The sequence below is a fragment of the Schistocerca piceifrons genome, chromosome 2, assembly GCF_021461385.2.
Source record: "Schistocerca piceifrons isolate TAMUIC-IGC-003096 chromosome 2, iqSchPice1.1, whole genome shotgun sequence".
NCBI lineage: Eukaryota > Metazoa > Arthropoda > Insecta > Orthoptera > Acrididae > Schistocerca > Schistocerca piceifrons.
The window spans coordinates 345796421-345807904 of NC_060139.1; the positions used below are offsets into that span (position 1 = coordinate 345796421).

The window sequence follows — 11484 nt, forward strand, 5'->3', positions numbered from 1 at the left end:
ATGTCTTCTGAAGACATTGACCAACTGATGTTGATGAAAATTTGTAATAAGACCGATAATTCTTATTTCAGCACAAGAAGCTGGAAGCGTGTGTCATGAAGGATGTGCGAGAGAGGTACAGTCAGAATGATGACATGTCTGACGTTGACAGTATGTCTGGTGGTGAGTTGCGATCCTTCTCATCTGCACAAGAAGTTGACAGGGATGACTACGAAGACATGGCTCTTGCAATGTATGAGTTCATGTATGGTGGAGATGGAACTGACTTTGACTCTGTAGCATAAAAGTTTTTCATGTAATTCCTTGAACAGGATATGATCCACATTGGCACAGCTCTCTAATAAGAATTGATGCCTACGGCGTCAGGGGGAAATGCTGAACAAACAACTGTTAAAGTGTAATTAAACTTTGTTCATGAGCCACATTTTATCACTGAATCACAAAACATTTTCTCATTCCTTAATTACAATGTGACATTAATAACATTGGCTCATGAATGAAAATTGTTTAATTGCTTATTACTGTTTTTAATAAAATATATATTACCTTACAAATAATTCTTGTTGTTTTCCTTCTATTTCAATTAAAATAATTACTTATTTAATTATAGAAAATATTTTCATAATTTTTATGACAATAAAATTCTTGGGCATGATAAAAATTCTTGGGCATGATAAAAATTTGTGAAGCGTAGTACGGGCACATTTACTTACCAGTGCACCAGTCAGGCTGTTGACAATGAAACATACACAACAGAACTGATAAGGCCAAGTGTTAAATAAAAGATTTTTTTATGACTCATTATGAAAATATTATTTGGAGATACTGCAGCATGTGTAAGATTTCATTCAGTAAAATAAGTTTGATATTGGTCGAGTGGTAGATTACAGACTGTGGAAATAATTCAGAACATTAGATTATAAGGGAAAGCATATGAAATAAGAAGGGAGAAATTATGCCATTGCAACAAGAATCATTCTATAACAGAAGTTAGATGTTTCCAGCATTAATGGTGTAACAAATGACTAGCTTACTTGATATGATTTACAGAGAGTATCTGATTTCAGTACAGGGAAATTATGACTGGCATTCCACAGCTTTTGGCCTCAAATCCTCTCACTTTCATTACTACACTGCAATAATTTCAATGGTTACAGGAAATCCAAGAAAACGCTAACCCAGCACCAGGAACCAGCTGACATGCGTTTGGGACTATTACACTAGGAAAAATATAACATGCTCAATAAATTCTCATGATAAAATATTTAACAGGAAAAATTATATTGTGGGTATTCTAAAATAACTAGATTCAGTGTATTTTGTCATCAGAATAATTTCTTACAAATCCCATACTGTACATCTTAACAGACCATTAGTAAGATATTATTGTTGTTGCAATCGCTACACAACCTTAAATGTGGGCATGATGACAATACTGTTACATGATACAATGCAATGAACTTCAACAGTATCGGACTCCAATTCAGATGAGGCTTTTCTGGTGAGAACTGTCACTTCAGCAAATCCAGCCATCTTTCCGGCCTCCTCATTTAAACTTCCAGTATTTTCAGTCCTCCACTTGTTCTTGCGTTATTTCACTCCCCGAACCCTGTTTCCATCCTATCCAATTCTTATCACTCACTTCCTTTGCACTTCAACACTGTTTCTTACTTTGTTTTTAGTGTCTTCATGCTACTCTGAACTTGTTGTGTCCTCCACCTTCCACATTATTTTCTCAGTGGTTTCCCAGAATTCTAAAATCATCATACTCCATCTATCATTCTCCCTGCTCCTTACCTCTTATGGTTTTCTCCTTCAGTCACCCTGAATACTTCTCTATCCACCTCAACTTTACCTGTAGCTGCCTGGAAGGCAGTACTGGTAAAAGGGTATTTGTGCATGATAAGGCACCTTTAAGAAACACTACTGCATTCTCTTAACCATATGTGTGAAATGCTCTGTCTAAGCATTCCAATACATATTACTAAATGACCATGTTTTCCACTCATCTGCTGTGACTCACGCTTAACAATTACTCTAATTTTATATTTAATTTAATATGGACAGAGCTGCCTATTTTTTTTAAAAAGCATTGTTTTAACACAACAAATATTAGTTTAGATTCTCTTCCGATACAGAAACAATGACTAAAGATGCCTGTTGCCCTTCCCTTGAATTAAATGACGATTTGTCTTGTCTTTACTTATCACTGTGCATGTAATTATTGCGTTCTTAAAGGAAAAACTAATAGTAAGCACTTTGTAATAAAAATACTGCTCTTAATGGTAAGGATGTATGTCTGCTTTAGAGTTGGAATTTTTTTCTGAAATTTAGAGCCATTATCAGGTTTATTGTAACATGGGAGTTTAATTTCTCAAACATGTGTGAAATATTCCAAGGACCTTCATTTTCATCACTTTAGACATCAATATGCACTGGTAAGTACAGTGTTGTTTATTTCTTATTTGGTCTCTTGAGGTATGGGCGCTTCAATTCCAGAATTATCCTAGTATAAAAGCCTGAAACTTAAAGCCTGAACAACCACTTTTTGCAGAATCGACCACTGCAAAATGTTCAGGAATAGAGTCAATGAGGCTCTAGAAGACACCAATGGAGATGAGGAGAAGTGCTAACTCCACTATGTTTCTCAACTGAAGATCCATGCTGTGCACAGTCTGATCAAGGTGCTGTCACAGATTCTCAACTGGGAGCCCAGGGAGTGTGGTGGCCAGGGAAATACAGTATACTAACCCTAGCACTGTTCAAGCCACATACATACACTGAAAATCATTACATGTTACATTGTACTGTGGATAGGTGCCCTCAGGCCAAGGAAAAACAAACTCCATGTAGGAATGCACATGGTACCCAAGGATAGATTTATACTAGGGATGACCCACTGTGCCTTTCAGTATCACCTAGAGAATGCCACAATAATATTCCTCGGACATAATGCTCCCTCCTCCAGACTAGGTGTTTGCTTTCAGACATTTCACACCATACACGCCAATGGCCACCTGTCCAATGGAACATTAAACATCATTCACTTAAAATCAGCATTTGTCACCACTCAGTGGGTTTACAGTTCTGGTATTGGGGTGCAAGTTCCAGCCTTCGTCACCGATGAACAGCAGGCAGCATGGGTGTATGAACCAGGCATCTGCTGTGGTGAACCTTACACACCACCATTCATTGAACAGTCATTGAGGAGACACTGTTGGTGGCTCCCTGGTTTATTTGGGCAGCCAACTGCACATCTATTCACCAGTACACATCTCCATAGCAGTCATTTATGGGCTGTGGTGCCCCACAGTTGCCTTGGCGCCGATTTTGGATAGCACCATTTTGCCATATGTGGTACACTTAAACCACAACAGTACATTTTTTTTTTTTTTTTTTTAAGAGTTTACAAACTTAGTCATTTAGGAAAAGCTTCCACCCTTGTCCTGAAAGACAATCACCATGGCCTTTTGGACGTCAGGTAAATCACTCTCTTTCTGAATTACAACGATGCACTGTTTTCCACCCCACCCCCCACCCCCAAACATTCTTTATATACCCTCCATTGCTAGTGCTGTCATCTGCGAGTGGTTATGGAACATTGATGTCGAAAATAGGCAGTGGCCACATTAATGTGGCTGGACCACGTGCAAGTGACAACTGATCCATCAGCTGCATATAAAAACAGGCCCACCCTGACTACCACAGGAAAAGTTTAAACAACAGATCAGCATACACAACCTAAAATTTTTATAAGTTCTCGGTGATAGCAGCCAAAACATCAGCATGGTCCAAGAACCCCCAAAATGATATAGACTCAACTCCAAAAACTTGACAAGTACGGAGTGCACACACACAAAAAAACTAAATTCAAACCAAAGCATGTGAGTGATATGCCATATAGCCTGTTACAGGTAAAGGATCCATAGTGGTTGAAAACTGAACGCTGTTTCAGCCTTTAGCCCACTCTCATACACTGTATGACTGGACTTTCTATAATTAACAGCTATCAGCCTCAGAATTTGCACCAGTACAATATTACAGTTTCTGTATACCTAATGCTAGCTTAAATGTCCATTACACATGGGTGATGCACACTTTCATGACATTTACTTAGAGATGTCACTGTGAGCTTCAAGTCAAATAGTTCTCACACAATTAATTAAAATATGATATGCAAGACTGCTCGATTTCACTATATTGTTATTGTGCCTAAGTTTACAACTCACAAACAGGTGCATGTAATTCTTCTAGAAACTGTTTTCCCATAACTTTGACAGAATTCAAATTACAAGCAATTTTAGTTACAAAAACATTAATCAACTCAAAATACCCAAATAAATAATAAAATATAACATCGCAGTATATATATATATATATATATATATATATATATATATATATATATATATATATATATATATATATATATATGGTTAGTCTTTCCGCTCCCGGGATTGGAATGACTCCTTACCCTCTCCCTTAAAACCCACATCCTTTCGTCTTTCCCTGTCCTTCCCTCTTTCCTGATGAGGCAACAGTTTGTTGCGAAAGCTTGAATTTTGTGTGTATGTTTGTGTGTCTGTCGACCTGCCAGCACTTTCATTTGGTAAGTCACATCATCTTTGTTTTATATATATATATATATATATATATATATATATATATATATATATATATATATATATAAAAACAAAGATGAGGTGACTTACCGAACGAAAGCGCTGGCAGGTCGATAGACACACAAACAAACACAAACATACACACAAAATTCAAGCTTTTGCAACAAACTGTTGCCTCATCAGGAAAGAGGGAAGGAGAGGGGAAGACGAAAGGAAGTGGGTTTTAAGGGAGAGGGTAAGGAGTCGTTCCAATCCCGGGAGCGGAAAGACTTACCTTAGGGGGAAAAAAGGACAGGTATACACTCGCACACACGCACATATCCATCCACACATACAGACACAAGCAGACATATGTGTATGTTTGTGTTTGTTTGTGTGTCTATCGACCTGCCAGCGCTTTCGTTCGGTAAGTCACCTCATCCACACATACAGATATGTGCGTGTGTATACCTGTCCTTTTTTCCCCCTAAGGTAAGTCTTTCCGCTCCCGGGATTGGAATGAGTCCTTACCCTCTCACTTAAAACCCACTTCCTTTCGTCTTCCCCTCTCCTTCCCTCTTTCCTGATGAGGCAACAGTTTGTTGCGAAAGCTTGAATTTTGTGTGTATGTTTGTGTTTGTTTGTGTGTCTATCGACCTGCCAGCGCTTTTGTTCGGTAAGTCACCTCATCTTTGGTTTTATATATAATTTTTCCCACGTGGAATGTTTCCTTCCATTATATATATATATATATATATATATATATATATATATATATATATATATATATATATATATCATAAATTAAAGTCACTCACCGCATTTATCTGTCTGTATGTGAAGGCTAATCTCTGAAACTACTGCAGAAATTTTGATATGGTTTTTGCTAATAGATGGACTAATTCATGAAGATTATCTGCAAGTAACTGCCTTTTACCAGCAAAATCTGATATTGCTGATATAGGAATCTAAACAGATGGGCTATCCCAGCTCTTTCACACGACACCTTGATCCTCTGTGTACCTCATTTGGGTAAACAGTTATTAATTTTACAGGACTTATCTGTTACCTTTTGTTTAACCATATTAAGCTCAGTTAATTTATTTGATACAGGTATGGACATGGTATCACACTGTTCAGTGTAACACATTCTTTGAAATGGTGTATTGCCTTTCTCTGTATCTCATGTAGTTCTGTAGTATGAACATATAACGATAACACAAGGAACGAGTGACCTTGAGCATTTATTTGCTTATAGTCTGTGACATCTAGTGGGGGCCAGTTCTGACAGGAGCACGTGGCACAGCAGTCACTTGCCTTGGCTACGGCTGCTTTGGCTAATCACTTGGAACCTTGACACATGCTGGGCCACACTCACCCTGTCAGGGGCCGAGTACATTCCATATGCATGCTTGCTCATATATCCTCTTCCATTTGATTAGAAGCCTACAAACTCATTTGATTCAGCCTAAATTTCATCAGACGGGAAGCAAGATTTCTTGCCATTCACTGTGTGTCACGTAATCGGATATGCTTGATGACAAAAATTACTGAGTAGTTCTGGAGCTTCTCAACACATGTGATATTATTTCACACATCTAACTTTTGAGGAGAGGGGAGGATGTGGTGTGTTGGGACAGCACTAAACATGTCTTCTGAATGACAGTAGTGTTCTCTATGCATGATTCTTTTCATCACTTTAATACTTGGTACACTACTTGATAATAACCCCGTGAAAAGAAAATATAGACAAACCACAAAATTTATTTAAAAGCATAGTAATGTTATTTCTCCTTTAACATTTTTTTATACCTTAGCACAGTAAATGAATGGAAGTAGTAAACTGTGCGATCTTTAGAGTCAGTATGTTCAGATTAAATTTGATTTTTGTTTCCTGGTACCATCATAACATTGTCGCACGACCATGGAACATGTCAGTATGTAAAGCGAATAATACTTAAACAAAATGGAAAATAAGAATATAATGTGTCTCCTTCTAGTAGAATTTTGGACCCTGGATAATGTAATCATTGTTAACACTCTGTTTAAGAATCACATTATGAAGGTTGTGTTTGTGGAAGACGTGTGAGACACTGGAAGGTTCCAGATTGATTATACAATGGTAAGACACAGATTTCGGAACCAGATTTTAAAATGTTCTGGGGCAGATGTGGACTCAGACTCTATCCATAATTTGTAGGTTATGAACTGCAGATTAAAACTGAAGATATTGCAATAGGGTAGGAAATGACAGAGATGGATTCTGGATAGTATGAAAGAATAAGAGGCTGTCTAGAGTTTCAGAGGAAGCATTTGAACAATTTATTGAAATAGGGGAAGGGAATAAAACAGAGATTGGATGGATAGCTTTGAGCAACGAAATAGTGAAGACAGAAGTCATACTAATGTGACCACCTGTCAAAAGCCTGAAGAATCATCTTTCTCAGAGCAGATGTGTGGGACAGAATGAACGAGGTTCTGGAAGGTACCAACATGGATGTGGAGCCATGTCAATTCCAGTGCTGTGGCCAACTGCTCTAGAATTCTCAGTTGAGGATCCAAGGCACGAACAGCCTGATTGAGGTGCACTAATTCTCAATTGGGTTTAAATCCAGGGAGTTTGGTGGCAAGGGGAGTATGGTAAACTCATCCTCCTGCTCTCTGAACCAGACACATAAACTGTGAGCTGTGCAACATGTTGCATTGTTCTGCTGATAAGTGCCATTGTGCCGAGGAAAAAACAAACTGCATGTAGGGGTGAGCGTGGTCCCCAGGGATGGGTGCATACTTGTGTTGATCCATTGTGCCTTCCAGAATTATGAGATCACCCAGGGAATTTCTGAAAACATTCCCCAGTTCATAATGCTCCCTCCTCCTACCCGGGCCCTTCTGACGATTGCAACAGTGCCATACATGCCAACAGCCATCTGTCCATGGTTGACCCTAAAAGGCCACCTGTCACCACTCAGTGAGTGTCCAGCTGCAGTAATGGCATACACATTCCAGCCTCCATCACCAATGAACAGCAGTCAACACAGGTATATGAACCAGGTGCCTGTTGCGGAGGTCCATATGTAGCAACATTTGCTGAACAGCCATTGAGGAGACTTGTTGGTAGCCCCTTGGTTCATGTGGGTGGTCAGCTGCTCAACAGTTGCGTATGTATTCACCGATACACATTCAGGCCTCCTATCAATGGACTGTAGTGCACCACCATAGTTGCTTTGGTGCTAGTTTCTGATACTACCATTTTGCCATGCATGCCATACTTTAAACACAGCAGCATGCGAAGTTTACAAACTTACCTATTTTGGAAATGCTTCCACCCTTTGCCCGAAAGCTAATGATCATGACTTTTTGGACACATGATAAATTGCTCCTTTTCCACAATGACAATGACTGCACTGTATCCTCCCAAGTCCCCACGACACACTTCATATATTTTCCACTGCTAGTGTTGCCACCTGTCATCTGAGAGTGGTTAGTGCATTCTGATGTTGAACATACGTTGTGGTCACTTTAATGCAACTGGATTGTGTAGAAATCTTTAGGTAACACAAGAGACACTGAATTTAACTGATGAATGGAGTATTCACACAAAATCAGAAAATGAAGCAAGAGAAAGGGAATACGTATGTTTAAAAAATGGGATTAATAAAAAATGCAAAATGGCTAAGCAGGAATGGCTGGGGGCCAAATGCAAGGCTGTAAAAGGACGTGTAACTATGGGAAAGAAATATGCTTTGACAGAGCATTGAAAGAGTGATGTCTAAACAAAGGTCCTGGAGTAGACAATATTCTCTCAGAATTATTGTGATCCCTGGAAGAGTCAGCTGACACAAAACTATTCCACCAAGATATACGACACAGGTGAAATATTCTCAGACTACAAGAAGAATGTAATAATTCCAATTCCAAAGGAGGCAGCTGTCGACAGACACGGCTGTCACCAAACTATCACTTAACATGCCATGGTGCCAAAATACTGACAAATTATTTACAGAAGAATGGAAAAACTGGTAGAAGATCATATTTGTATTTGCAAAGGCATGCAGTTGTTCACTTGGGTTTCCAAAGTTTGCAGAAATCCCTCCACCTTTGAGATACAATCCAGGTGAAATGGGGCACTAGACAGATGATGGATAAATCTGCAAGTGAAAAAAATCTGCTGACTCCCATGACATGAATTGCTGATCTTAAGTGGACCGCCTAGTATTAAATAAGTAGAAGCTGCTAACTCTTGGGAATAAGTTGATTTCATTAACAACAAATGACATTAAAGAAAATACGTATTAAGAGGCCAGAATCAGAATTCTCAGACTATTGGACAGGGGTCAACAAGAGGTTCGTGAACTTACACCACATATTGCTCATACCATTCATTTCTGAGCCAAAAATACCCTTTTTGAATCATAAGGTGGTGGTGGTGATGATGATTGGTTTGTGGGGCGCCCAACTTCGCGGTTATCAGCACCTGTACAAATTCCCGACGTTCGTTCAGTCCAATCTCGCCACTTTCAGGAATGATGAGGAAATGATGAGGACAGCAAAAAACACCCACTCATCTCGAGGCAGGTGAAAGCCCCTGACCCCGCTGGGAATCGAACCTGGGACCCCTTGCTCGGGCACAAAATAATACATCATAAGCAAATGAAAACAAACAAAGCAAACTAATTTTCATGTTGAACTATCACTTATTTCAGATACTGTTCTGATGGAAAATAAAGCAGTATTTGGTTTCTCAACATGGGCTTTCCACGACAGCTTACTATCTATCTGAATGCCTAGGAATTGGAACTGTTCAGTCTCAGTAATCATATGCTCATTCCGTGTAATCAAAATGTCAGTTTTTGTTGAACTGTGTGTTAGAAAGTGTAAAAATGAGTCTCACTATGACTTAGCATCAATTTATTTTCTATAAGCCATGAACTTATGCCTTGAACTGCATTATTTGATACTGTGTCAATACTGCACACAGCATCCTTCATACCAAGCAGATGTCATCAGCAATCAGAAATATTTTAGAATCACGTGTAATACAAGAAGGCATAGCATTTATATACATAAGAAACAGTAGTGGTTTCAGTACCAGCTCCTGGGGCACCCCCACTCAACTGCAATACATGGTCACAATGTAATACATTTACAAGAAAATCATGTCAAAATATCTGTACATATATACATGATAGTAATGTCTTGTTATTCTCATGACACGGTTTTACACATGGGCTGAGGAAAGGACATGAAGATGTGCATCGGGCATAGGTGCATATATACTGGCCTGGAGTCAATTTTCCAACCAGACTGTAGTGACTTCAAGGCACACGGAAACATGTTTGTAATCCAGGAGTCACTGGTGGTGTCCGTGTTTGCACTGATGCAGTGCAAAATCGTATTTCTTGTTACCTGTTATTCAATGCAAACTGTGTGAAAATCAAATAACATTGTACGACAGCAACCAGTTGAATGAAGCTGTGTAGTTGTTAAGGTACTGACCTTATATTTGGGAAGTTGGCGTTTGCTCTGTCCAGCCATCCGGATTTTGGATTTCTATGGTTTTCCTAAATCATTTCAAGCAAATGCCAGGATGATTCCTTCAGCAAGGCCGCAGCTGAAGACCTGTCCTATCCTCATAAAAACATATCTACCTATTCTATGTACAAACATATATTCAGCTATTTATTTTCATTGTATTATGATGACAAACCCCATATCATTGCGAGATTGTCCCTGGATTAATAAATAAATCAAATCAAATTAATCACATCTTAAGGAATAAAGAAATAGTTAACTTCGGAATGGAGAAACTGTGCAATTCTGAGAGAGAGGCAAAGGGTTGATTACAATATACAGATTCAAATGGATGTATGTTGTAGTAGTTACCATATTTTAGGGACTTTAAAAAATTGCCTCCAAAATTCAGATGCAACTTATACTCCAAATTAATATAAAAATGTTCATTGTTTTTTTTTTATTTAAAATTCCCACATGGCCATATATTCGATGCCACAGGAAACCTATCTCTATCTGGCGACATTAGATTCAACTGGCAGCAGCAGCACACCGATGCAACGAACATGGGCTGAGGGGATTCTCAAGCTCGCTAACACAGTCACTCTCTTGCCCCACCATTACAAACCCAGAACACTGTCTAGCCTATGATGCAAGAGAGAGAAAGAAAGAAAGAAAAAAAAAAAAAAAAGAAGAAGAAGGGAAGACTGAATGTGCAAATAGAGGACTGAATGCAAAATGGCCAAAAAGGATGTACTGAAAGGGATTCAAGGACACCTTCAAAATAGCACTGGAATTAATACAAAAATGATGCAAATACACGCTCGTAAGCATTCAACATCAAAATAAAACCAGTGTGGAACTACACCAAATAGCGAATATGGATGAAACTCCTCTGACATTTGACATGCCCAGTAACAGAACTGTTGTCATGAAAGGTGCTAAAACTGTAACCATAAAGACATGTGGACATGAAAAAGTGCACTACACTGTTGTCCTTTCATGTTGTGCTGACAGTACTAAATTTAAGCCGATGATCATTTTCAAGCACAAAACAAGGCCAAAACCTGAAACACTGCCACACATTGTTGTTCACGTACACAACAAGGGCTGGATGGATGAAATGTTGTGAAATTACGGATTAGAAGAAGAGTTCTCTTCTTGTACTACATCACTGAAGTAGTCATTTCAAAAGGTCTGTGAAAAATAAATTAAGACGGGGAAATACAGAGCTTGCCGTTAGTCCAAGCACTATTGCAACCTCTTGATGTCTTGATAAACAAACCATTTAAAGTGTTTATGAGAGAGGAATGGAACAAATGAATAATGGATGAAACCCAACATCAGTTCACGCCGAAGGGAGCTTTAAACA

General features: G+C 38.7%; 1 protein-coding gene across 1 annotated transcript in view; it reads left to right on the plus strand.

The window, feature by feature from the left end:
- Positions 1-554, plus strand: part of LOC124777023 — a 37688-nt gene extending 37134 nt beyond the window's left edge. Inside the window, exon 8 of the mRNA XM_047252276.1 lies at positions 72-554. Coding sequence (XP_047108232.1) covers positions 72-284 — 213 coding nt within the window. The 3' untranslated portion in view covers positions 285-554. The remainder of the gene's footprint in view (positions 1-71) is intronic.
- The last annotated feature ends 10930 nt before the right edge of the window (positions 555-11484 follow it).